At 40.5% G+C, this 27,714-nt stretch overlaps 4 protein-coding genes across 6 annotated transcripts; 3 read left to right on the plus strand and 1 right to left on the minus strand.

Annotated features, from left to right (window-relative positions):
• The first annotated feature begins 478 nt into the window (after positions 1–478).
• On the plus strand, positions 479–5,701 carry pgm3 (phosphoglucomutase 3). Its single transcript, XM_039782672.1, has 13 exons — positions 479–612; positions 1,234–1,442; positions 1,771–1,955; positions 2,149–2,216; positions 2,356–2,489; positions 2,639–2,834; positions 3,237–3,394; positions 3,474–3,557; positions 3,647–3,745; positions 3,842–3,961; positions 4,091–4,213; positions 4,768–4,941; positions 5,025–5,701. Exons 2-13 carry the CDS (start codon positions 1,236–1,238, stop codon positions 5,112–5,114), a joined length of 1,638 nt encoding a protein of 545 aa, XP_039638606.1. The 5' UTR covers positions 479–612; positions 1,234–1,235; the 3' UTR covers positions 5,115–5,701.
• A 36-nt stretch (positions 5,702–5,737) lies between these two features.
• On the minus strand, positions 5,738–9,608 carry ngs (notochord granular surface). 2 transcript variants are annotated; one of them, XM_039782674.1, is made up of 11 exons: positions 9,285–9,608; positions 8,870–9,035; positions 8,463–8,609; positions 8,186–8,305; positions 7,952–8,047; positions 7,449–7,583; positions 7,176–7,286; positions 6,979–7,089; positions 6,723–6,847; positions 6,291–6,584; positions 5,738–6,173 (listed from the first exon to the last, which is right to left on the minus strand). In XM_039782674.1, exons 1-11 carry the CDS (start codon positions 9,479–9,481, stop codon positions 6,170–6,172), a joined length of 1,506 nt encoding a protein of 501 aa, XP_039638608.1. In that variant the 5' UTR covers positions 9,482–9,608; the 3' UTR covers positions 5,738–6,169. The 2 variants fall into 2 exon arrangements, with proteins under 2 accessions (XP_039638608.1, XP_039638607.1); XM_039782673.1 differs by having other exon boundaries at positions 5,738–6,178.
• Positions 9,609–10,023: 415 nt separating this feature from the next.
• Positions 10,024–16,066, plus strand: ccnc (cyclin C). Its single transcript, XM_039782618.1, has 12 exons — positions 10,024–10,172; positions 10,552–10,658; positions 10,969–11,053; positions 11,586–11,655; positions 11,772–11,823; positions 11,932–11,987; positions 13,298–13,333; positions 13,440–13,531; positions 13,642–13,709; positions 13,814–13,893; positions 15,128–15,246; positions 15,472–16,066. Exons 1-12 carry the CDS (start codon positions 10,141–10,143, stop codon positions 15,524–15,526), a joined length of 852 nt encoding a protein of 283 aa, XP_039638552.1. The 5' UTR covers positions 10,024–10,140; the 3' UTR covers positions 15,527–16,066.
• A 2,279-nt stretch (positions 16,067–18,345) lies between these two features.
• On the plus strand, positions 18,346–26,530 carry faxca (failed axon connections homolog, metaxin like GST domain containing a). Of its 2 annotated transcripts, none has more exons than XM_039782711.1 (6): positions 18,346–18,825; positions 20,666–20,801; positions 21,124–21,320; positions 21,505–21,722; positions 22,521–22,637; positions 23,027–26,530. In XM_039782711.1, exons 1-6 carry the CDS (start codon positions 18,566–18,568, stop codon positions 23,323–23,325), a joined length of 1,227 nt encoding a protein of 408 aa, XP_039638645.1. In that variant the 5' UTR covers positions 18,346–18,565; the 3' UTR covers positions 23,326–26,530. The 2 variants fall into 2 exon arrangements, with proteins under 2 accessions (XP_039638645.1, XP_039638646.1); XM_039782712.1 differs by lacking the exon at positions 18,346–18,825 and adding an exon at positions 18,850–18,964.
• The last annotated feature ends 1,184 nt before the right edge of the window (positions 26,531–27,714 follow it).

Consider the following 27,714-nt stretch of genomic DNA (forward strand, 5'->3'; position numbering starts at 1 on the left):
GCTGCATGTAGGCTATGCATCACACAGGTTTGCACGCACAGCATGCCAGATCATGAAGGTGAAACATTTTTCGGTGGATAGGCCTGTAAGCAGATCCTCTGTTTGCCTAAATATCATACACTTTACACGTTTAGATTTATGGTTATGATCAGCTAAGGTGGTCAAATAGATCCCTTTTCTAATTTGGCCCACAATTCTGTTATAAGAAACAAACAAACAAACAGAGCAATTGTCCCATTGGCCTAAAATAGCGTATTAATGCTTTTCTCTGAAAAATGTTTGCCTAAAATGTTTTTGTTTTTTTATTTACAAACATGCATGTAACAAATAAAATAAAATAAATATAATTGCAGTTAGAAATTTGGTTCGGTTGTGGTGTTCAGGGCGTCTCTGTATCACACTATCGGAGAAATTCATGCATGGGGAAAAGGCACGCTATGCGTACTTACGTCACGTGACGTACACGGAACTGTTAGCCACGTCGTCAGTGGGAAGCATACGGAAGCATATTATCAAAGAATTTCCGGCTTTGATATTTTATAAGGTGGGAAGAAGAAACCAGGAAGCGTTTCATGACAACACTTCACTTCTAAACATCCAGAAAACAAACCAGTAAGTGAATGAAAAACAAGTTCATGCATTTACATTTACAACGTTAGTTTGTCTCTTAAGTTCAGCGCTGGTAGCACTGTTTTAGTTGTGTGTGAATGTATTTTCAGCTAGTTAATAGGTTGCTCTGTCGTTGAATTGATAGGCTATGATTCAGTTTATTGAGTTTATCTGTTTAGTAGGCGACAGACTGCTGCTGTAATGGTGCAAACTTTGCCCTCTTCTTGTCCTTTGACATGTTATATGAAAGCTTGGTCTAGAGCTAGGCGTTGTTTTCAGTAGGCATTTCAAAAACATGTTAAATATGTTTTATTAATCTCGGTTTAAAAAACAAACAAACTCAAAAGTTTTCTCAGAATAGTTTATATGAAAGTGTTAAAATTTGCTGCGCCCCAACCACCTACAACATCAAAATACTTCTTTATGGAGTAATACTAGTGATCATCATTATGCTGCATAATAAATAATTTTGCTTTGGATACTTAAAGTACATTTTGGGGATAATGGGCTACTTCTGTACTTTAAATTAACATTTTATTGATTGAATTTTATTTTTGTATTGGACCTCAATACTTCTTCCTCCACTGACTGATCTGTTTGTTATGTCTTTATAATGTGTCTCAGTTATGTCCCAGTTTAAGGAAGTATCAAAGCAGTCTAGTCTGCACCCCAAACCGGCAGGGTTGGTTTTGCAGTATGGTACCGCTGGTTTCAGGACCAATGCCAAAAAGCTGGACCACCTCATGTTTAGGATGGGACTGCTGGCCACTCTCCGCTCCAAAAAGACCAAAGCCACCATTGGAGTCATGGTCACCGCATCACACAACCCTGAGGTGAGAAAGGCATTCAGAAATATTAATTTCTCTTTGCGTCTTGCCATAGATGTATGATTTAGTTTGTGTGGACATTTTAGATTATTTGTTGTATTTCGTAGTCATAACCTTGTTTATTTGCCCCATAATGTTGTTTTCTTATCATATTCTCGATAGAAGATTGACAGGTTCCACCTCTCCCTTTCCCTTAGCTAATTTTATGTGATATCTATCTATCTATCTATCTATCTATCTATCTATCTATCTATCTATCTATCTATCTATCTATCTATCTATCTATCTATATCTCTCTCTCTCTCTCTCTCTCTCTCTCTCTGCACTCATGCAGGAGGACAACGGGTTGAAGCTGGTTGACCCCATGGGAGAGATGGTGACGCCGACATGGGAGGTCTACGCCACCCAGCTGGCCAATGCTGAGCAGGAAGATTTGCTCGCTGCTCTGCAGGACATTATAGAGAAGGAGGCCATAAACATGAGCCAGGAAGCTAATGTGTTTGTGGGCAAAGACACCAGGTATATGATCTTAAGTCATTTCTTGTTTTGATTTTATAAATACACCTGTGCCATCCAGGTAATAGTGCATGCATGTTGTCTGCACTGACTTTTTATGCCTTTTTGTTTTGTCGATTTCAATTTTACTGTGATAGCAAATTATTTAACGCTACAAAAGACTTAAAAAAACATGTGTCACTATATCTAACTATAGGAGCAGCAGTGCCAGCCTTTCACAGGCAGTACTGGATGGAGTATCTGCACTCGGTGGTCACAGCAAAGGTGGGGTAAATTAAACTTGTATACCCTAATATTTAATTAATTTGTTTACTTAGAAAGGATAGTTTTATTCATTATTATACCCTTTGTCTTTTCCTCTTGCTTTAATCTGCCTTCTGACTCTCTCATCTGATTGCATCAGACTATGGTTTGGTGACCACCCCACAGCTCCACTACATGGTTTGCTGTCAGAACACACAGTGTAAATACGGAGAAGCCACAGTGGAAGGATACTATAAGAAACTCTGCCAAGCTTTCATTCAGCTCACGAAAAATGTAAGAAACTAGGACGTGTCATATGTTCTCATGAATTCATTCAAGCCCTGTACATTGAATGTGTTTGTGTGGATGTGTTTTTGCAATATATCCATCTAGGTCCAAGAATCACTCCTTTCTCCCTTCCTCCATCTTTTTCTCTCTGTTAGGCATCCAATTGTACAGACGACCAGAAGCACCTCACTGTGGACGGCGCTAATGGTATAGGGGCCCTAAAGTTGCGTGAGATGGAGAGTCACCTGAAGGGGGAGCTGCATATATCGCTGTTCAACGATGGCAGTAAAGGAAAGCTCAACCACCAGTGTGGGGCTGACTTTGTCAAAGTGCAGCAAAAACCTCCAACAGGTACAACTTCACTTTTTAAACTTGTCAGAAGAAGCAACATAAGTTTTGATGCAGATGGAAATGATTTGTCTCAAAAGGAAAATACTTTTTATTTGCTTAGTAAGTATAGTATGAGTGACAACCAAAACAGTAGATATTAAATATTGTTTCTGTGGTTTATGAAATCACAAATGCAATATATGACCACAAGATAGAGACTGCAAATCAGCAAATTGCCAAAATAATGACTATTTTTTGACATCTGTGCAAATTTCTGTTTCCCTATGAATGTAGTTTGTTAGAGAAGTGCCAAATAAACATGTACAGCCGGGAGAAAACTTGGAACATTAGAAAAACACGTGCTGTTTTAAATTGACCACTTCCATCTTGCACCTCTCTCCTCTTCTGTCTCTCTGTGTGAAGGCATTAAGATGAACCCAGGAGAGCGTTGCTGTTCCTTTGATGGTGATGCTGACCGAATAGTTTACCACTACGCTGACTCCGAAGGACAATTTCACCTGCTGGATGGAGACAAAATTGCTACTCTCATCAGCATTTTCCTTAAAGAGCTGCTCGCACAGGTGTGCTCTCAAACCCGACAACAATAATTAGGCACATGCATGCAAACCTTTAGTAAATTGTTTGTTTCTGTTCATGCAGGCTGGTCTGGACTTGGAGATAGCAGTGGTGCAAACTGCTTATGCTAATGGAAGCTCAACAAACTATTTGGAAGACACATTGAAGGTGAGAAAACACGTGTGTTTATATATATGTATGGATGGATGGATGGATGGATGGATGGGAATCAGTTCCAACATTTTCATGTGATTTAGGTGATAGTGAGGTGTTCTAAAACTGGAGTGAAGCACCTTCATCACGCAGCCCAGGAGTTTGATATTGGTGTGTACTTCGAGTCCAATGGTCATGGAACTGTGAGTAGATCAGACACACGTTTCTGTGACATTATTGTAGTATGTCTAAATCTGAACATTATGCGATGTGTTGAGGTCATAATGTGTTGCGTTTAGGTGTTGTTCAGTAAAGCAGCTGAAGAGAAGATCCAGCAGCTAGCTGAGAACTCCACCATCAATGACGAGAGGAAGAGAGCAGCTCTCCTGCTGCAGAACACTGTCAACGTCATCAACCAGGTACACACACACACACACACACACACACACACACAAACACATTTCACTGAACCATTAAAGCAAACACAGCAGTATTATTACACTCACTCGCAGTTCTGATGTGTTACTTTGTGTTTTTATCTTCTAAAGACTGTAGGTGATGCCATTTCTGACATGCTGCTGATCGAAGCCATATTAGCCATCAAGGGTATGACTATCCAGCAGTGGGACGCCCTCTACAGTGACCTGCCAAACAGGCAGCTCAAAGTCAAGGTGCTCATTCATTTATGTATTATAAGGTATAATATTTCTGATAGATAATCCTGTGGAGAAATTGTTTTTCTTTGCCCCTCGAAATGTAAATATTATGTGTAAAACATATTGTACCTAGATTAATGAGTAGGCCTTGGTTCTCTCTATCCTTGTATCAACACTTCACATCCTGAAGAGCTGCTTCTGATAGATCTCTTTTTTTTATTTTTTTTTTATATAGTTTTTAATTTACAGTAATCATGAGCAAGAAATTTGGCCTGCTTGTCTGGTTTTGACCAACAGCATGTCTTACCCAAAGAGTGACATAAATTATGAGTCCTTAAATTCCATCAAGGACTTTATTGTCAATAAAAAAAGCACTTCAAGTTTAAAAAAACCTGTGACTGCAGTAACCTGAGACTTGGTAGGGTGTCGGTGTCTTGCACAAGAATACTTTCAGACTCCAAGTTTAACTCTAATTAGTACTCCCATCAGTGCCGCTTAAACTTCCACACAATTATATTGTGCACAAGCAGTTATAGACAGCTGTATTTGTGCTTGATTTATTTCTGTAGGTGTCGGACCGCAGGATGATAGACACCACAGACGCAGAGAGACGGGCAGTGAGCCCAGCAGGACTGCAGGAGGCCATCAACACTTTAGTGAAGAATTACAGAGAGGCTCGCTCCTTTGTGAGACCCTCCGGCACCGAGGATCTGGTGAGAGTTTACGCCGAGGCAGAAACACAGGTGAGAAAATGTATTTGTGGTCCTCTTTTGGACATTTGTCTGTCCTTTTGCTTTTATTCTCTGATACATTGTTTTTGTTTTAGGAGAGTGCTGATGCCCTGGCACATGACGTCAGTCTTGTGGTTTATCGTCTCGCTGGGGGAGTGGGGGGTGAACCCAAACCATTGCACTAGAAACACATACACACACAATCATACAACATCGACTAATCATTAGGTGCTTTTTGAATGCAATTTCAGTTGACAGCATCTTTCTCTAAAGTTGTATTTTGTCAAAATTGCTTCATTTCAGTGAGGTGCCAAATTATTTTGTACTGTTAATTGCACTCTAGTTCTCTATTTCTTTGTATTTGTCATCATTGTGAATATATGGGATGCACTGGGGGGGGGCAATGAATGGACTTTATGCTACTTTACTCATGGCCAGTTATTATATCTCTATCAGGCTGCCAAAATTAATGGGTTAATTAATGTAAATTATGAGTTTCTGTGTAATATAAACTTGATACATAAACTGTATATATGCCATAATTAAAACATCAATTGTATTCTCACACAAATTAAGAAGGTTTTCAATTAACTTTCAGTTATCTTGTATCTTCCTACTAAATGGAATCTTTTTGACCGGTTACTGTAGGTAATTTCTTTGCTTTATGAGTGACATCCCAAGTTTACATGAGGGGTGTTGTAATAATTGTTCTTCCCTTGAATGTCCGTTGGAAAGCCTTTGCTGCTTTGGTTTTAATAAATCGTGGAAAATATTGTGTGTCTCTTTTAGATTAAAATGAAAACCACAATTATTATTGCTTGCTTTTTATTTTGTTACTTTGAAAGGCGCGTTTTCCGACACACAGGAGGATTAAAAGAGCAGAAAGGCAGCGTGAGGCTAACAGGGTGTTAGGAGCAGGCAGAGCAGAGTGACTGTGCACACAGTGTGTAGCTTTCTTAATGTAAAGTCTCCTTGGAGGATGAACACCATCCTTGAAATAGTCACATGCTGCTTGAGTTTGTTTTCTTTTCAATTCAAAATTAAATTCTAGGATTTTCAAAGCATTGGAAAAACAAGAAAACATGACGTGGAACGTTGCTGCATAGCACACAGTTAGCAAGGGTCGCTCTGTGAGATTTGGGGTTGATAAACGGTCTATTCTTCATCTGTGTCGTCCGCTGCTCCAGAAATGATGATGGTGCGCTCCTGTGTGTCGCTCTCATAAGTGTCCTCATCTGTCTTAACTGTTCTGGGAAGAAAGTGGTGGGGAAATAAGACGTTATATTGTATTAGTAAAAGATGATTGAGAACAAATCATAAATGTTAGGCGATAGAAATTCTGTGCCAAAGTCGCCCTTTACCTGATGAGGACAGTCTTCCTCTCAGACGTCTCAGTTGCCTGCTCCTCTACGTTACCATCTGTCTGGGTGTCTGATGAGGCCACCTCCACTTGAGCAGCCCCCGCAGCTTTCTCAGCCCTGCTACTGTCACTGGGGGCTCCATCTAGCTTTGAAGTGGCTGCAGGGGCTGAGCTATCCGAGACTGGGGATGAGGCAGAATGCATGCTAACACTAGAGGTGAGACGCAGGCCTCCAGTGAGGGACAGGTTTCGGACCATGGTGCTCAGACGGCTGTCCTCCCCCTCGATCAGCTTCCTGAAACAAATAAACAGAGGGGAATGAATAATGCATACAAAACGAAAAATACCCTGTGTGTCTTATATTTTCTACTTAATGTAAAACAGTCAGCATTTACACATGCTGTGGAAATGGCATTATGTTCTTTTTGTTCACCTGTAAGTGGTGATCTCAATCTCCAGAGCCATCTTTACATTTAGCAGGTCCTGGTATTCCCGTAGCAGCAGGGCAATCTTTTCCTTGGTTACTTTTAGATCCATCTTAATCACTTCGATACGCTCCTGGCGCAATAGAATACAACAGAATTGCTTAATTTTAAAAACTTTCAAACCAGAGAATGACTAGAAAATGTCTTTATGTTCATTTAAAAGTTTCTCAGATGTATCCTGCAATGGTACATCCTGTCAATCACCTCCAAGTCCTCCTCCTCCTTCTTGTATTTTTCTGCTGCATCACGAATCTGAGCCTCTAAATACTCGTTCCTCGTCTTCATTGCTTCCAATTCACGTTCCTTGTTGAGAAGCTATACACCCACATACACACACACAACTGTTTTATGCTAAGAAGTGGTAGTAGTAACCATAAACAAGAACAGAAACTCTTACTCACGTCCTTTTTATAGCCTGCGATTTCCTCTCTCAAACTTCGAGCGCTTTGAAGGTGTTTGGTGGAGGCGCTGCTCAGGTCCTGAAACTTTGACTTGTACCAAGTGTCCATTTCCTTGGAGAAGAGTAGATAGTGTCTATAACCCAAACACACTAATGATCGCATGTGTCAGTAATGTTAATGACATACCTGTGTTTGTCACGGTTCCATCATGTGGTTAAAGACTGTTGTGCATTGGAGGAGTTCAAGTGAACATGACTCATTGTTGCACATTACCTGTAGGTTTTTGGCGGCAATGCTGTCATATTGAGACTGAATCTGTCTGAGAGCAGAGGAGAGGTCCGGGAGGCCAAAGACCAGGTCCACCTTGCTGCTTGCTGAATAGATCTGTTGCACCAACTCCTCAATTTCCTTTCAGTGGATCATAAACAACCAGAGTTAGAAGAATAGCGATATATGCAGCACTAAAACAGTGTGGTCTGTATTGCAAATTAAGTTTAAAGGTCCCATGGAAGGTTCACTCCACCACTGCACCAACTGTTAGTCACAGTGTTTCCCTTTAGCTTCTTACAGTATGAACCCATCACACCATGCTGATAACTGCCATGTTCGCATCCTTACTTACTCTATCCATCGACAGGTCTCCATTTAAGTATAACCGGTCATTGCAATAATTACCAGCCCATTAAACAATTAATAATAAAATGAAAGGCATTCCGCCACCAGCTGCTGACTCCTATACATAATATGCAGTGAATGGAGAGTAAAACATATATTACCTCCTTGTGAACTCTCTGCAGGAAGGCAAGCTCAACCTCCAGGTTTTCCAGCTGTGTCTCCAGGGCAATCCGTGCTGACGTTGCTTTATCCACTTCCTAGGACATTGAACCACATAAGGTTTAAATGGTTTGGTGAAATAAAAGCAACATTATGTTGATAAGTCTTCTAATAACTTAAAGCATTGAATTCTCACAACATTCAAAGTTGCGAAAAGACTTTCTACAGTTTCTTACTGGACGGAGATTCTCAATGTCATGCTCCGTCTTTTTCCGGGCATCCACAGCCTCACTGTATTTGGCCTTCAGCTTGTCCAACTGGCCCAACATCGCCTCCTTGGCTGCCAAAGACATATCCTGCACAGATGAGATATACAATGATCAAACAGTTAAATTAAACAAATCAGCAGATAATAGGGTGAAAAGGAGCACCACTGTTACCACATTCTGAACCACACCTGGCAACAAACCATGATCTAAATAAGTTGCTGCCATGAGATATGACCTCCCTCACCCTCTGGACTCTCATTTTCTCAGCGTCCCTGTTGAGCTCCTTCAGCTGAGACTCGTACAGCTGCCTAAGGCCTGGTCTGACATGGCGGCTCTTCAGGGCCTCAATCTCAGCCTCCAGATGCTTGTTTTTTGACTCCAGGGTTCGCACCTACAAGAAGAAATACAGGAGATATAGATCTACCTGATGATTACAAGTTGAAAGTACAAAAACAAAGTAATAATTACAGTACATGGTTTTATTCATGTAGGCCTATTGTTTTTTTGTTATAATGCTTTATGTAGGTATACTTGAAATAAAGGTTATGGGCTAAAGACCCAAAGAGTCAATAAATTAAAATGATGATTTGTGTGACATTTAAGGTGTGAAACATGAACAAATGTTTGTCTGTGTGCTGTTGGTCCTCTTGCCTTTTCAATATACGCTGCCAGGCGGTCGTTGAGGGCTACCATCTCCTGCCTTTCAGTGGTGCGAGTAGTCATAAAGGCATGGTTCTCTGCTGCAGCCGCATCCAGGTCCAGTTTTGGCCCGAGCCCCATGGACATACCAAAGCACAGTGCTCCCATACTCACATTGCTGTAGACAGGACCAGAAAAGCCAGATTAATAATTTTTCTTTTCTTCATTTTGACACATCTACATCCATTCAGTGCTTGTTATGCACTGTAGCCTACACGATAGGCTAATAACTATGGAATTTATCTCGGATTAAAGCTGCATTGAAAACATGAAAACTGATCATAAATGTAGCCTAGTGATTTAGATGATTTAGGATTTAAGGATTTAATTTTGCTGCACACTTAATCAACATTATGAGGTGACTCACCTGGTGATGCGAGCCTTATTGGAGATGGCCCTGTGCCCCATCGCCCCACCACTCCGGGTGAAGCTGACCGACCGGGGCCGGGTGTCCCTGCGGCTGGGAGAGGGACTGGACACCCGGAGCTGGTAAGCAGGAGGGGCGGCCAAAGCGCCCTCGAAATGCCGGCGGTATGAAGACATCCTCTCTGGACTGCGACTCATGTTGACACTCCTGGAACTTCTGCAACTTCAACTGTGGACTGGAAACTGGTCACTCACACCTTTAAGTCTGTGGTAGGGTCTATATACCACCAACCCTTCCCTAAACACTACAGAGGAATGTTGAACCTTCCCAACACAAGGGTGACAAATGTCCCGACAAACATCTATCAAGGTTACGTCAATTAACTTAGCCTATTATATGCAGTTGAAAGAATCTTAATTTGAAAATGATGACATATATCCGTTGGGAATGTCTGTGCCCATATTAACTGCACCATTATGAATACATGTACAGTAGTAGCCTACTACTGTACATGTATTCATAATGTTGCGTTAGGTGTTTTGCTTAGTGTAATTAATTTCATATTTCATGGCACATCCATCAATGTGTCAATCCACCCACCCATTCATCCCCCCATCTATCATTTCATTTTATATATATATATATATATATACTTGTTGAAGAAAAAAAATCTTTTGACGTTTAGGCGGAACTAAAATTCCGGAACCATTCCATTAAGTTCTCTAATCTTTCCCCGGGACGGTTTTGATGTCACTCCAGTGTCTGCATAGCACAATCACTTTGCCAGTGCTATCCGCTTCTTTGTAGTAAAGTTATATTATTATAAAGTGTTCTTCTCTACCTCAGTTGCTACGAGATGGCGGGAAACTTTTGGCAAAGTTCTCATTAGTAAGTTTTTATTAAAAGTTGGACATGTTACGTGTTTATTTTGTAAATCACCGTCTGTGTTTTGAGGCCTAGCGTTAGCTGTGTCTGTGCGGCTGCGCTAACAGTTTCTCCTGAACTGTTGCTACGATATAAAAGAGCAATTTAAATAAAGACAGAAAACAAACTTATTAAAGAGAGGCTGTTATGAAAGCTTAATTAGACTAGCGTCTTTTTATATAGTTCATGCTTTGCGACAGAAATGTAGAAGGCTAACAGTGGTTTACATGTAACGTTATGTTGATACTGTTGTGCTCCCCGCTAGTTTGGTTGATTGCAGTTTGAATAACCAACGTAACTCTTGACTATATTGAAGTAATATTTTGTATTTTATTCGTCAAAGTCTGCAGTGGGTTCTGGACAAACAGGACCTGATGAAAGAGCGCCAGAAGGATCTGAAGTTTCTCTCAGAAGAGGAGTACTGGAAGCTGCAGATTTTCTTTGCAAATGGTTAATTTGTGTAACAACATTTCATAGTCTGAGATCTGCACTCATTTACAATTTCCTGCTGACTTCTTAAGTTTGAGTGCATTTAATAATACAGCATCATATGTATGCTACTTATACAGTCCAACTGAAATATATTAGATTGTATTTTCTACTCTTGTATAGAATGTATGAGTATTGTAGTCACCTTTCTTATTTTATTCTGTGTACTTATACTTATTATTCACAACCCAACACATATTTTTTAATTAGATAATTAAGTCTTGCTATTTTACTTTTAAGTTATTTTTATTTCTATTTCTGTCTCTTTCAGTGATCCAGGCTTTGGGGGAACACCTGAAGCTGCGACAGCAGGTCATTGCTACCGCAACGGTTTACTTCAAACGCTTCTATGCCAGGTATGGAAGAGGTATCAGCATAATACTGTGATGTTAGATATATTAAAAAGTGATATTAGAATACATATCATCTGGGACTTTGGTTATAGTAATATAGCAGCCGTAGTGACATTACAGCTGTATTACATTTGGCTCACTTGTCTGACATTTGTATTGTATCTGAATAGGGGATTAAGTCTGACCACTTGATCGTCATATCCACATTACTAATGCTATTGTTTTGTCTGAAACCATATTACCCACCTCCTAGTTTTGATTAGAATATATAAGTACACTAGTATCATTGTCTAAAATATATCTCAATAATGTTTCAAGCTTTTGAAGAAATACTGTTATGTTTCATACTGGCAATGTACCATAGCCAAACCTAGAGCTAGTGCACGTCTTTCCCTTTTCCCATTGGTGTACAACATATTGTAGATCTGAGCAGTTTAGTATGATCTTCATCATCACCTTATCTCCACCACATTTCTTTTGAGCCTTAATGCTAGCTGTCCAAAGCTAATACATCTTTTTTTTCTCATGTTTGCAGGTATTCCCTGAAAAGTATAGATCCAGTGCTCATGGCTCCTACCTGTGTTTTCCTGGCTTCTAAAGTTGAGGTATGGAAGTTTCTTTGGTGTCAGTAAGGTATGAATTTTACACTTGTAAAGTAGTAGCTCCTTTATATGTGCTCTATTTATCTAATCTGAGCTCAAACTTTTATGTCCTTTTTTAGGAATTTGGAGTTGTGTCCAATACCAGGCTGATCTCTGCAGCAACATCTGTGTGTAAGTCACGATGTTGAGTAACACATAAGTAGTAGTAGTACAAATCTCTCAAATTGTGTTTCTTCTGTAGTGGAGACGGTATAATCGTGTTTTGTTTTTCTCAAACAGTGAAAACAAGATTTTCCTATGCCTTTCCAAAGGAGTTCCCTTACAGAATGAATCATGTAAGTAAAATGTCTGTGTAAAATTCTAGGCATTTAGATGCTGTTATCCCAAGTGACTTACACAAAGTGCAACATAAAAACTAGTGTTAGAAATAACATTCATCAGTAACTGCAGCAACATGATGAACACAAGTCATAATCCTGACACACAAAGACAGGTGCCTAATTAAGAGTGTTTAAATGTGTTTGTGTTTAGGGATGCGCATGACACTAACTAAGTTTGAGAAAGGGTCAGATTTGAAAGGAGGGCTTGAGGTCGGGGGGGCCAGGCAGAGTTGAAAGCGATGCGTTTCAGCTTGAAATGTAAGAAGAGAGAGACTGTAGTTTAAGTGTAGTGCACCCATGCCAACACAGAACCACTCAAATAACAGTATGCAAGTGGATCAGCTGTGCTATGAATCAACCACCTGATTGTTTTCCTGCTTCCTCTGCAAAGTTATTTATGCACTGCCGTGCTACATTACAGCATAGCAAGAGCCCCTTACACTGTATCATAGTGTTGCCACGCCGGTGTCTATCAATACGTGAGATTCCACAACTAATGTTCGCAAAGCTCCGATAAAAATCTTGTTGCTGTGGGAGATGGCTTCGACCACGGCGTTTGTTCTGCGCAGCATTTCTCACTGTGGCGTCAAGTGGTGTCCACCGTCAGTATTTTATTTATCCAGCATCTCCACCCAGTTGCAAGGACGTCACCGGGGCTGTTCAGACACGCTGCCTGTCTGAAAGCTGTGTAAACTATTATTTATAGTGAGCCACCACGGAGTGATAAATAGAGGGAGTGGTTCACACAGCAGAGAATGAGTTAGTGGGCTACTGCAACTCCTACACATAATTTTTCATGTCCAATCTGCAGGCATAGTAATAGTGATGGTAGCACGGGAAACAATGGGCAACTTAATGATAACAGTAAGCTGTAGTGTTCGTTGAAGGTAATAAAAAAAGTTTTATGTGTTCATCATTTGTGATTGGGAAATGTTGTTCGCAACTGTAAAAAGTAATTAACAGCAAAATATAGATTATTCTCGATATATACAGTAAATATTTATTTAAATTAAATTTCTGTGAAGGAGTATAAGCTTTTAAATGCCATTTTACAGGCTGTCACATAAAAAAACATACACTGCACACTAGAACAGAAACATAATAAACTACCAAAAGATATATTCTAATTGACTATGAAGGATTATTTTCAACCTGACGAGGGTATATTTTACACATGAAGTACTTAATGTGTAAAATAAACGGGTTCAGTTTAACTGGTCTGATATGTTGTATGATGAAAACAATTCTAATTTGTGTCTTTACAGATATTAGAATGTGAGTTCTACCTTCTGGAGTTGATGGTGAGTGGCGAGAGCTTTGTATCCTTGCTATTGGACTGTAGGCTGCATTTTGCCCGATTTGATGCATGGTTGGATAACTTATTGTTGATATAATCTTTTTTTTCAGGACTGCTGCCTGATAGTGTATCACCCTTACAGACCACTGTTGCAGTATGTGCAGGATATGGGACAGGAAGACATGCTGCTACCCCTGGCCTGGTACGATACTGTCTCTGTATTCATCGGTCTCTTTTGACATCCCTGAATGCTAGATTTAGCTGTTGTTGGTAGGCTTACTCACTGCCTGTGCTGTTATCTTTCTGAACCAGGCGAATAGTAAATGACACATACAGGACGGATTTGTGTCTGCTCTACCCTCCCTTCATGATTGCCTTGGGTAAGATTTGTCCCCATGTATTCTCATCGCAGCTATTTAATGTAGTTAGTGACTTGAAAGAAGATGTATTAGATGTAACATGATCAGCTCTCTTCCTCCCACAGCCTGTCTGCATGTTGCCTGTGTGGTACAGCAGAAAGATGCCAGGCAGTGGTTTGCAGAGCTCTCTGTTGACATGGACAAAGTAAGAACGGCTTCATTTGCATTCTCAAAAATCATTTTTTATTTATTTTTTTAAATGTTTTGCTGCCTTAAAAGGTAGCATACTGTAACCTTTTCACTTTTAAGGCAGCACAGTGTTAGTCGTCTCCTAGTTCCACAGTTGATGATCTTCATGGGTAGTCTGCCTTATAGCAGCATCTAGCCTGAGGGCTGAGCTAACTGGTATCCCAGAAGTCACAACAGGTGTTGTAAAAGCAGGCGATGAATGCAGGCAGTAGGGCTGGGACGATATGCTTTTGTCCCGATTTGATACATGGGTGCCGATTTGATTTGTATTGCGATTTTCGTTGATTGTGATAAAGACAATATATCATGAGGCATTTCTAAAAACTAATTTTCTAAAAGAATGCACATCACGTCAGTCAGACATTTATTTAATTTGTAAAGAAGTACATAATATGTATTTTCTGCTTTCACTCTGTTTTGCTGGAAACTGATATGATGTAGCAGTACCGTATAAACAGAAATATTTAGGTAAATCACTGGTAAAAATAAATAAAAATATAGATTCTAGGGAATAGAATCTATTTTAAAAATCGTCGCAAAAACAAATCACGATATATACGATTTTCGATTATTATTTTTTCACCCCTAGCATGCAGTCTGTTTTAGAACAATAGGTGATGTTTGTCTCTGTAATGAGTTTGCACATTTAGCTGCAGTGTTTTTGTTACAGTGACCACTGTTCCTGCTGTCTGTGTTTTGTGTCAGTGTGTTTGTCACAAGGATTGCAAACACTTAATTGCATAAGCCCAAAAAGCAAACAAAATTAAATAAAATGACAGGTTCAATGGGAATTTAAGCATTAAACACACAAAGTCAGACAGACACAGACTGATCATATAATGTAAAATGTATAAACTTCATGTATAGCTAATTTGTCTATGAATGAATTAATGCAATGGAAGCCATGCTAACCAGTGTTGTTGTCCATCTGGGGCTTAATAGGCACAACAAGGGGAGTATTATGTAGGCTTATTGGATTTGGATTTGTAATGTGTAAAACTTTTTAGAGTGTGAAAAAAATGTCTGACTTTGCCACTCTGAACTTGGACTGGAAATACAGTAGCTGTTTTATAAGCATTGCACAATACTATATATACTGGAAGAGACCCCATTTTACTTTTGACTATTTTGTATTGAATGGATGTAGATCCACATTAGTTAACTTCTGTTTTTGTGTGTTTTCTGTCAAGATCCTGGAGATCATCCGTGTCATTCTGAAGCTCTATGACCAGTGGAAAAATTTTGATGACAGAAAGGAGATAGCTGCCGTGCTCAACAAGATGCCAAAGCCCAAACCTCCTCCTAACAGGTAAACCTGACTCTGCTCTGTGTGTAACATATACAGTACATAAATTTTATTTTATCTCTTTTTCAAGTAAAATGTACAGTAAATAAATTATAGTAAACAGTTCGAACTGTACATAAACAACATAAAAATGCATTTACCTGGTGTCATAGTAACATATTGTCAAACGGGACACTTGTGCTATATCTCAATAAGCTCTTTGTAATTATTTCTTCCATCTGTCTACAGTGAAAGTGACCAGAGCTCCAATGGGAACCAAAGCAACTCCTACAGCCAGTCCTAGCGTGGTGTCTATATTTCCGTGGGAATCCATATTTTTGATTTTAAAATGTCACACAGCGCAACCTTTTGTGACGTTAGTTGGGAAAAGAAAAAAAAACTCACATTTCAGCCAACCAAGATGGTTCCTTCATCTACGCCCAACAAACTCTTGAGAGCCACATCTTCACTTTTCCCTTCTGTGATCATTATGGGTTTATGGATTTAGCGAGCAACCACTGAAATGCCTGCAGTGAGCAGCCGATCTGTGACAACAGTTTTGTTGTCTCAATGAGGTTCTGTACTCTGCTTCAGACTTGAAATGAACTCAAAACTCATGAACATTTGGAGGTACGGAGAGGGGAGCTGGGAATGTGGGAACACTGATAGAACAGATGTGATGGTTCAGTAGAAACCTGCTTTAAGGTCATTGTGATGATCCTGACATCCTTGAACAGCCCAGAGGAGCAAGTCCTTTCATGTGGAGCTCCGTGGGAGTCGAGAAAACTTGATCACAAAGTGTGTGTGTGTGTGTGTGTGTGTGTGTGTGTGTGTGTGTGTGTGTGTGTGTGTGTGTGTGTGTGTGTGTGTGTGTGTGTGTGTGTGTGTGTGTGTGTGTGTGTGTGTGTGTGTGTGTGTGTGTGTGTGTGTGTGTGTGTGTTCCTCAGGGACCATAGTAGTCTGTAAAATGATTAGATCCTGTGCAGATCTGATTGGATATCACCCTGTGCAACTGTGATGTGATCGGACACCTCTGCCCTGTGAGGTCTCTGCTGGTTGATCGTGAACCATGGCAGGAAATATCCCAAGAGAGGTTCCTTCTAATGGTAGAAAATAACTCTTTGAATCTAAGAATTTACTGTTTTGAATCATGACAACTTCACCTCCTCCATACCATTCCCTCTTCCCTTTTGTAGATAGCCGTATAATTCTATTCATTTATTTTATCTTACATGTTTTGGTTTAATTAAGGAAACTTAAATGGAAATTGTGAGCTGGTTTTTCATTTATTCTGCTTTAGTTGTAGAATAATGTACTGCGTAAAGCTATATTTTGTAAATATTTTGTTTTTAATTTGTCAAAGAATGGCTTTTTGGACTAAATGCAAACCACAATCGTTCTAGATTTGTCTGCAAACCTTTGGTTGTAAATTCTTATTTTTGATCTATCATCTGTTAATCGTGGTGACAATATATTTGTGTGCATACAGTACCAGTCAAAAGTTTGAACACACTGTGTCCGAACTTTTGACTGGTACTGTATACCTGTAGATGTCTCTATATTTTTGTGATCTAATACAGTGGGAGTTGTGTGTGGCTGTACTCAAAACAAGGTGCTTGAAAGCCTTACAAAATGAAAGCTGCTGGTTACAGAGAGAACCCTTCATAAAAGCACATTGTTCAGTTCAGTCAAATTGTAAAAGGCATTTTAGGGATGGATGTTGTATTACTTGGATGCATCTTCAATTTTTTCCTCAATGGCTTCCTGTACACCTCATTTTGTCACTATTGGAGAAACAACTGACAAGGTACAAAAACATGGTGTTAAATGGCCACTAGCATGTCACTTTCTCATACTGAGTGAAACAAGACAAGTTTGACAGAGAAGCCACTGAGGCAAGTTGGATGCAGCCTTGTTCTGCCTTTGCCGTCTGGCATTTTCCTTCCCTTCAGCAGCTCCATCTGTTACACGACCTGTTCACGTGAATGGGTGTGAGAATGTAAAGGGCTTCATCCAACCTAAATAATCCTACTAGTTCCGGTAAAAACATTGCCCACAATTGTTTTATTACTTGAAAGTCTCTGTTTATCATTTTTGGAGGATCATTTATGGTAATAAAAATGTATGGTGTGCATAAGAAAGTGATGTTATTTAAGCTGGGCTTTGGGGAATCTACCAGCATGTTACAAAAGTCCCATTCAGTCCCATTACCTAACTTCAATGTCGCTTCAGCACACTGGCTGTAGTAGGACCCCTAGTGGTAGAAACAAAAAATAGCCTAACACAACATATTAGATATCAGTTTTGACATAAAAAGTCTATATTTTTAATAACCGAGAGGTTGGGGTTAAAGAAGTCATAATAGAAACAAGATATTACACATTTTCTCTGTTTGTGGTTAAGAAAACGTAAATTGATTCACTAAAAAGCACCAGAAGATATATTTACCTTTAGTTTCCTCAAGGAGATGGTACCAGTCTCCTTGACGTCACATGGCTGCGTGAAGTCAGCAGAGAATAACTAACGCTACCGCAAGCTAGAGCATTTCCCCTTTCAAAATAAAAGCTTTTATAACTTAAGAAACAAAACCAGCAGAATTATCAGAATGAATAACAGTAGAGATAAACTGATATGCCTCATGCATGGAAGATAGTTCCACATGTTACCATAGCAAAGGTGTAATTAATACAATAATTGGGGAATAATGCTTTACAATGGGTGGAGAGTTTAAAAGAAAATATATTTGCAACAGTTATGCCACAGCATCTCTCGTTGTAGAAGTATGTTTTGTTTTTTTCATAGGAGGGGTAATAAATTGCTATATATATATATGTGTATATGTGTGTATGTGTGTGTGTTGTCTGTTTTGATTGTGTTGTAATGTTATATTGTTATAATTAGTGGGCACTGTAGCAGTGGCTCTATAGGCCTAAAAGCAGTAGGTTAGTGTGTACTAGTAGTATCATGGTCCAGTTAAAATGTCACCTCTTTGTATCAATCAAACCGAAGCCTTTGGTGGTTGTCAAACTTTGGCTTTTACTCCGGCATTTTTTTGTATTACTCCTAGAATGTTTCAAGGCATTATCTAGTTTTATTTTGACAGACTGATCCGGAAGCGTTTTAGTTTATGTGTCTGACTTGATAGTGATAGGAGGGAGGCAGCCAGCAAGCTCCGAGCGGGCTGCGGAGGATGTCGACCCCGCTGCGGGGACCAGCTCCGGGCGGGACGCTTGTGTTTCTCGCCCAGTCGGCCCGCACTTGCAGCCATCTGCACCCATGAAGCCCCCGCTGATGAAGCCCCGAGCTGCCAGAGTGAGGCGGAAAGTGGCCGGAGACAGAAAGCATGTACTGGCGCGTCGGGTTTGCCTGGACGCGGTCGTTTGTGGTTGATCTTGGCCAAAACCAGAGCTTCTCCTCCGGTCTGCTGGGCTCCGATGAGCAGCTCTCGTTATATGGGTACATCATCGCCTACCCACTGCAGGACTACGGCGGGATAATGTCAGCTTTGGGCTCGGACTCGTGGTGGCGAAAGACGCTGTATTTGACTGGAGGGGCTCTGCTCGCTGCCGCTGCTTATTTGCTGCACGAATTGCTGGCCATCAGGTACCAACAACACAGAGGCTGCCAATGGGAGTCACGGTAGAAGCTGCAGAGCTCATCACCTTCCACACTCAGGCCTCTTGGGCCAGATCAGTCTGAAAACCATAGTGGTGATTCTGTTCATAGTGTCCAACTCTCCCAGGTCTGCTGTATTTTCTCTGGGGTTTTATATTACTTAATGTCGTCAGGCTGGGCGGGGTGAGTCGGTGAAGAATAAGGAATCGTGATTGTAGGACTGTGATGTAACGAAACCCTCCACCACCCCAACTCCCTCCTCACAACCACACACATTAGGACATTTCTTCTTTATTTTACTGAATATGATATTAGTGACACGATATTTCTGGCTTAGTTATTCAAAACGATTGCAAAACGATAATGGCTAATTTATGTTGTTTGCTGTACAGATTAGTCTGCAGGCCTATTTCAAACAGCTCTTTTGTCATACGAATTGACATTATAGACTATGACAGCGGGTCACTTTAGTTTGTCTATCTCAAGGACGGGGCGACACGATAGGTTCATCTTGTTGATGATAGGTTGACCCCCACCTCCACACTCACGTTCGGTGTTTGGTTTCAGTCTAAAGCAGCACTGCAGTTATGTGGGGGGAAAAAAACCTCCTAATGTAAACTAACGCCAAAGCCCCAAACATACTAGGTTATGCAATTTTCAACTGGCAGGGAAGGCTGTTGTGACGTAAATGGAAATGTGATAGATATGAATATCTTTATGTTTATTATTATTCGTTATTTATTGACAGGAATAAGGGGTTTTAGTCTGTTGTCCTTAAAAAAAACCTCTGGTTACATGCAGTCCAGGCCTACTGTTGTTGACGAATCACAGGCCCCCACACCAATACTACAACATAGCCAATATCAGAACAAAAGTCATTCACCATTGACGATCAATGTTTAGCCTCGTTGGGAATATTACAATTATGTTTGAGTAATATGAAGTGTTTTTAGCTCAGCTGACAGCGAGGGGCATTCTGGTGCTTAGGCCCTACATACATTATACAGGTATAGGCTACTAGCCGTCATAAATGCTGGGTCGATGTTGATACGGGAATATAGACTATTTGTTGTGCAGTTATTATTTGGATGGAGTTTATCCCGGCTGGCTGGCCAGTTTTCGGGACATGTTTTTCTTCACACAAGCGGTTGACTTGGTTCCTTCTGACGTTCTGATGTTACAGCTCTGTCTCTCACTGTATGCTAGGCTATATTGCACAGTATCGTCATTCGGTTATTGCACCAAAACCAGCCTATCTAAGTGTGAGCAGGCGTTTCAGCACCACACTGAATTAGACAGTTCTTCAACTCTGTTTTTACGTTTCAGCACTTCACAGAGTGGACAGCTCCCTCTAATTCTGCATTGTGCTCACGTGAATTTGTTGCCATTTGCTGGCCTGCCCTAGTCCATGAAATAGGCTCCAACAGCATCCATGTGAATGCACCACAATCTTTCACATGGGTATGATTTATTATTTTGACATTGCAGTTTTTCCTTAGCTGGTATAAATGGCCCAGGGCTGACAATCACTCAGGGCCGGATAAAGGACCTTGGTTGCAGATCATTGTAGTTTATCATTTGGCACACTGGTGATACTGGTGACACCTTATACACACACACACACATACACACACACACACACACACACACACACACACACACACACACACACACACACACACACACACTACACACACACACACACACACACACACACACACACACACACACACACACACACACACACACACACACACACACACACACACACACACATAAACACATACACACATGTTTGTTCAGCTCTGTCATTCTGTCCTCGACACAGAAAGGAGGAAGAGCTGGACTCTAAAGATGCCATCATACTCCACCAGTTCTCCAGGCCCAAAACTGGCGTCCCGTCCCTGTCCCCTTTCTGCCTTAAGATGGAGACCTACCTTCGTATGGTGGACCTTCCCTACCAGGTAGAGCTGTGGTGATGTGTCTGCACCCCTACTTAATCTGTTTGTCTTTTGTTCTCCTAAGGTGACTCACTAACAGTGTGTTTACAAGTTGAGTGTGAGGATGTTTTAGTCCCCATTTCTTTTTGTTTGTTCTTTTATTATTACTAATTATGGTCCAACTCTGAGTCTCTGTTGTTACCATCGCTCAGGTTCCTGCAAGGGAGAATAAAATGTTTTGTCTGGATCCACTTTCACTTGAATTCACATGATGCCAATTACCAACTGCTTTCTCTATTCAGTATTTTTTTTGTATCTTTTTTCCTGAATCTCGTTTCTCTCGCAGAACTACTTTGATGGGAAGCTTTCACCACAGGGAAAGATGCCATGGATTGAATACAACCAGGAGCAGGTGTCTGGTACCGAATTCATTATTGATTTCCTGGAGGAGAGGCTGGGCGCGAGCCTCAACAAGAGCCTGACGCCGCAGGAGAAGGCCATTTCTCGTGCCATCACCAAAATGGTGGAGGAGCATTTCTACTGGTAAGGGACCAGGGACGTTCAAACTGCATTTTTTTAAAGATGATTTAAAACAATTTTTGTGAAATTTAACTAAATTGTACTCTATTTTTCCACCAGGATCATATTTTGCTTTTTTTTTTATTCTAGTAGTAGTACTTGAATATTAATCCTGAGATGTGTGTGTGTGTGTGTCTTTGTGTTGCAGGACCATAGCTTACTGTCAGTGGGTGGACAATCTGGAGGAGACCCAGAAGATGCTGTCAGTGAGCGGGCCGCTGAGTGACCTGCTCAGGTGGATCCTGAGTCACTTGACCGGCGGGATCGTCAAGAGGGAGATGTATGGGCATGGCATCGGGCGGTTCTCTGAGGAGGAGGTTTATGCCCTGATGGAGAAGGACATGCGCACCCTGGCCACTCTCCTAGGTGAGAAATCTTTTTTTATAAACAATTATGCTCGTCATTTGGAGCATTTTAAATCTATTATAATATATTTCTTGGAGCATTTATGAGTGTAGTCTGTATCCAAAGAGATTATTAAGGATGTTCACTTTGTAATTGTAAGACTTTGTCACAATTTGTGTTCTACATAGTTTAGCCTGCAGATCAACAGCTTTATTGGCAGAATAGAACTATGGCTTTTCAACGTGTGCCATGGGAAATATAACCAGCGACATCATCTTTGTACATGTCAAATAATATCACAATACTGACCTCCTGTGGTGGAAAGTAGCATTGCAGTTTAGAATCAATATATAACCTCTGGCAGTTTATGGCAGGAGGTGTAGAGAGACAAGAGAGACAGATCCGAGAGCATGCAGGTAGAGCTGTGGTTTGAAGTGGTGCTCGCTAAGGTTAAAGATGCATAACCCTAAAGGCATCAGTTGATCTCTGATGTCTTTTACTTTGTGGCCTGAAAGGAATTTTCCCCTTTCAGTTTTCTCTCATGCGTACATTTTCTATTCAAATGTTTGTAAGCTAGCTGTTTCCCTCTGTTTCCAGTATGTATGTTAAGCTATGCTAACCAGCTTCTGGTTTTATATTCAGCGTACAGACATGATAGTGTTATTAATTCTCGTATCTAAATCTCAGCAAAAAAGTGAATAAGCGCTTTTTCCCAAAAGGTCGAACTATTCCTTTAAGAGGAAAAGAACGTCTCTACATGGATTGTATTTGTGTGTTGTTATTTGACATATTTGATTTTTTTTCTGTGTGCTGTCTAAGGTGATAAGAAGTATCTTATGGGCTCTAAGCTTTCAACAGTAGACGCTGCAGTGTTTAGTCACCTGGCCCCTGCTATGTGGACGCTACCAGGAACACGGCCGGAGCAGCTGATCAAAGGTAAGATCAGCCATTCACCCATGTTATAAAGAAACATACTGTATTTTCTCCCATCGGGGACAGTTTAAGTTTTATTAGCTGAGATTTTTAGATATCCACCATTAAATCTTCTGCCGTCAATCCAATACAACGAAGAAGGATAACATTTAATTTGTAATATAATTTGAGATTTGATGTGTTCATTATCACATAAGACAACGAAAAAGAAGCCAATCTCCACAATTTAGTTGGTGGAACCAGATAATGTTTTGTTTTTGCTTTAAAAATAACTAATTATTATATTAATGATCAAAATCAATGCCAATTGATTAATCAAGTGTTAGTGTTTTATTCATCAATAGGATTGAATGACATTTTCAGAGCCCCTTACCCACTCTGTCCTCCTCCAGGGGAGCTGATCAACCTGGCCATGTACTGCGAGCGCATTCGCCGCCGATTCTGGCCCGAGTGGTTCGTGGACCTGGAGGACTTCTGCTACAGCAACACCACAGAGGGCAGCGACTCGCAGTCCAAACTCCCCGATCTGGGCCTCTACTCCCGCACGGACACTTTCCAGGACGATACACACACGCACACTTCACACACTGGCACACCAAAGGACCCTCTGTCACCTGACAGCGACCAAACAGGCCACTCGCTGTATGACTCTGACATGGACACGGAGTGCTCTGAAATCGACAAGTGTTGACAAAACATACACGTGTAGTACACACCACATACACGCACACCACAGGAGGGAGCTGCATCCCCCCCTCCCCCCCTACTTATTTGAACAGAAAATAACGGGGGAGTATTGTTGGTGTCTCCTGTGTCAGTGAAAAGGTTGAGGACGTTGAGGTCTGACTAGCACACTGTGGTGGAGGAATGACTGCAGCAGAGGGAAAGGGAGTGAAACATGGTTTAAAAGTGAAGAAAAGTGACCTATGGAGAGAAAGAGAATGACAAAGCAGAAAAATTGCAGTGCAGGGAGAAAAGAGAAGATTGAAAACAAGGAGTAAATGACGCCACTGCTGATAAACTCCTCCACGTAGTAGACGTCATCTGCAGTCACAACTTCTACCTGGTCTCACGTTGCCGTAACCATGGCAACTAAGTATGTGTGTGACCCCCCATTGTCCCTGTAGAAACTCGCACCACCTAGCCTTGTGTGTGTTTTGACTAACTGAACCCTTAACGCCTTGTATTGATATGACATCGACACGTAGGGAACTGTACAGTGATTCATGTGAATGAATTCAATTCAGTGTAAATATATAAATGGATCAGATTTAATAGATTATATATGAGTATAAATAGTATAGATAGCCTGCAAATATAGAATCATCCCCTCTGTCATATGATGTAAATGCTGTAGGTGTTTCTACTTTGTGTTGCACACAATGACTCAACTTGTCTTGTAGTAGTCTCCACACTGCTGGTCTAGGATCAGTATAAGGAGCCCTTTGACCTCCTGTACTATATGAATCTGTCTACACAACTGGGATATTACAGTAATGCCTGCTGCCCATATTTAAATAGTGCAGTAAAAGTTCATGGAAGATAACGGATAGGAAACTGCAATTTGCCATAAGCACTTTGAAACTATCATTTGTCTTATTGAGAAAATTATTGTGCCAAAACGAACATGTTAGAAGCGTAATGTGACATAATATGTTGTCAGACGCCTGTGTTTTGTCATTGAGGACAGTAGCTTTGGGTCAAATAGACATGCATTCAATCCTTGAGAGCGAGTCAAACAATCATGTAGAAATAGATGAAATAGATAGTCTGAATGAAAGTGCATGGCTGGTACGTGCCAATGAAAATCTCCATTTACACTTCACATAGATCATTTTATCGACATTTATTTGCTGGCTTATTCATTAAGGTTGATGATGTAGTTTGTTTTTTCGGTGCCTCTGGCCAAATCAGCCACACAAAGATGTAGTTGATCCTTTTCAGCAGTTCAGTTGTTGTGATGGAAACTCTATGATTCAAAAGGAAGCAATAACAGAGCAGGCGCAGGTTAATGTTATGCTGTAGGCTGCGTGCTGTGTGTGAAGGTTCGGTGCAGGTTTTATGTGTGTTTGTCACTCAGCAAATGCACATACCAACATATTGTGTGTTTGTGAGGTGAGGAATATGGATGCAAGCAAGGGGTATTCTGTCCATGCTGTGTATGGATGAGTCACCCTCTGTCTGTGAATGATGGCACACTGGTGTCGTTTCACAGCACAACCTTTCCTTTCTAACACACACACACACACACACACACACACACACACACACACACACACACACACACACACACACATACATACACACACATACACACACACACACACACACACACACACACACACACACACACACACACACACACACACACACACACACAGAAATAGAGAGAATTTAAGGATTTTTTTTGTTGTGTTTTCAAAAATAATCATATTGGCTAAAATATTGTTCCCAAACTGTTTTAACTCTAAAATCCAGCATCAGTCAGGCTTTCCTTGTGAAGATGCTGCTCAAAAAGAAAATGTATGAGTTAGAAATATGTAGCATTAATATGTAGCATTATATAGTGAAATGAGAAGAAACAATATGATATCATAAATCTAACACTTAGCAGAGGGTTAGGTTTTAAGGTCATAGGGGTTAGAAAGACGTCATTACGACTCTGCTGTCATTTGTTGAATAAGACCATGATGTCGATGGCATGATGGTAAAGAATATAATGATGTTTAAATGAAAGCACCATTTTCCTCCGTGTGGCTCCTTCACTGGGTTTAACAAAATAATGTCAAAAACATTAATATGTAAGGCTTCAATTCAAAGCCTTTAGTAAAGAGACAGTAAAACCTTTGTGTGTGTGAATTCCAATACAATAACTAAAAAAATGAACTGAAAAATGTCATTCTGTGTCTTAAAACCCCTCGCCTGCATGTCAGAATATCAAAACTGACTCCTAAAGCTGTTTACTTTGTATCAGTGCCAGCATATGACTTATGTTTTTATATAAATTTATTATTTATTTATTTAATGTTGTGTATATTTATTAATTTTGATGGTGGATGTGATTAAAATGAGGAAACAACAATATTGTTAATAATTTTTTTTTAACTTTTCTTCTTCTGTTTACAAATTTTTTCGTCTGGCTGAGAGTTTATTGATCTGTGTAATAGTGCAATACTGTAGATTCTCGGACTTCCGCTGAACTAACTGCATATTTTCACGTTGTCATTGCTGTAATTGCATGCATGTCCATGTTTTGAAATTTGATGTGATAAATGTTATATTCATATCATAATATCAATGTCATTGTGTTCAAATATTACAGCCCCTCATCTGCTGCACAGTTACTGTCAAAAGTAGAACTTTTTACTCTGCAGAGCTTCAGTTGAAATCATAAAAAATACATGAACTATTGAGGTGAAATACCAAACTGGCTGCTAGAGCTCAGATTAGTAAGGTGAGGTCAGCCATCCTGCTGATCAGCTGATGATCGGTGTCCCTCTTGTAAGCTCACCCATTACTGGAAGAACTGTCCTTCCAAATCAGTGTCTGTAGGCAACTTCATCTGTCTCAGTGTTCCTCAGCGGTTTGAGGTCAGGGGTCGGGCGTTCAGCCCTGCAGTGTGTGTCGCTCTGTATTGAGATTTCTGCTTGTAGACTGTAGAAGCCATATTGTCTCGTGGTGTTGTGTGTGTGCTGAAACACTTGTGGAATCTCATCAAACTGTAAATAAGAGAGACAGGGGGGAAAAAAGTCAAATTAATATGCAAACATGAATTAAAAGAAATCGCTCTGTACTCATTAAAAAAGATTCTTATGAATGTATCATACCTAGAGATAAAAAGCTGTATGACGATGGATTACTCCTAATATTTCATTAAATATAGCTGTGGTATTTTCCTCTTGTTTTGTTTCAGTTATTGTGTTGAAATGTGCCTGCAAAGTCTACCTAAGGAGAAAAGCTGTGCTCTGTAGCAACACTTTGAGCTGGGTATGCTCTGGCATATATCTGTCTCATAATCCCTCTCCCTCTGTGCCTGGTACCACATGACAATACAAAGCCCACCCAATGCTGAAGAATTAGCTCTCTGCCCTTTTCTTTGTGCTTGTGCTGGAGCACTGGAGAAAGAGAGAAAGAGAAAGTCGTGGGAGCACCGCTGTAGAGACTTAGCGTGGGTTCGGTGGAGGAAAGGGCATGAAAAGGGAAAGAGACAAACAGTCAAATGATATTTGATGACTTTGGCTGCTTGCATTTCTGTGGCTATTGTGCAGAATCCCTGGGAGATCTCCTTCCACACAAGAATTGACAATGACACCAGAGTATAAATCATCTCTGGTGAGTCAGAGATGGCGTACAGTGTCAGAGTTGGCAGTTGTGTGTGTGTGTGTGTGCGTGGGTGTGTGTGTGTGTGTGTGTGTGTGTGTGTGTGTGTGTGTGTGTGTGTGTGTGTATGTAAAATATGAATAATGCAGAGGAAGCCTGTACGAGCGTGAGGGCCGGGAGGAGGGCAGATGGTCGCCTGCTGATAAGACAGAATCCAGGCAACAGGGTCCTCCAGAGAGCTGGGTTTAGATCTGGTTTAACACACACACACACACACACACACACACACACACACGGCTGTTCTCAGTCAAGGGTACATATGATACGTATACCATATGCCTACAAAAAGTAATGGACTATAATTTGTTACAAACTGTGTATGAGGATACGTTTCACACACTCTCAAAGACACACAAACACACACACGCATGCACGCACAAACACGCACACACACACATGCACCTGCTGCCACAATTCTCTCTCAAATCTCTATTTCTTTTCCTAAAATTGAATATTATGGCTCATATTTGTGTGAATGCTGATTCAGCAGTAATTGTTATCCGACTATTCCATATGACTTTTGGTCGCCCACTTCTGCATACTTTCAGCTACAAAAACCATTAAATTATCAAAATGTTGGGCTCTTTAAGGACATTTGTGCTTGTATTCAACTTTTTCTAGCATTTATACTTATCAATATTTTGCTTTTTTTCTTTTTACATTGAAAGTCAATGGAGCAATCTTCAAATCCTCTTCAGGC

The sequence above is a fragment of the Perca fluviatilis genome, chromosome 18, assembly GCF_010015445.1.
Source record: "Perca fluviatilis chromosome 18, GENO_Pfluv_1.0, whole genome shotgun sequence".
Taxonomy (NCBI): domain Eukaryota; kingdom Metazoa; phylum Chordata; class Actinopteri; order Perciformes; family Percidae; genus Perca; species Perca fluviatilis.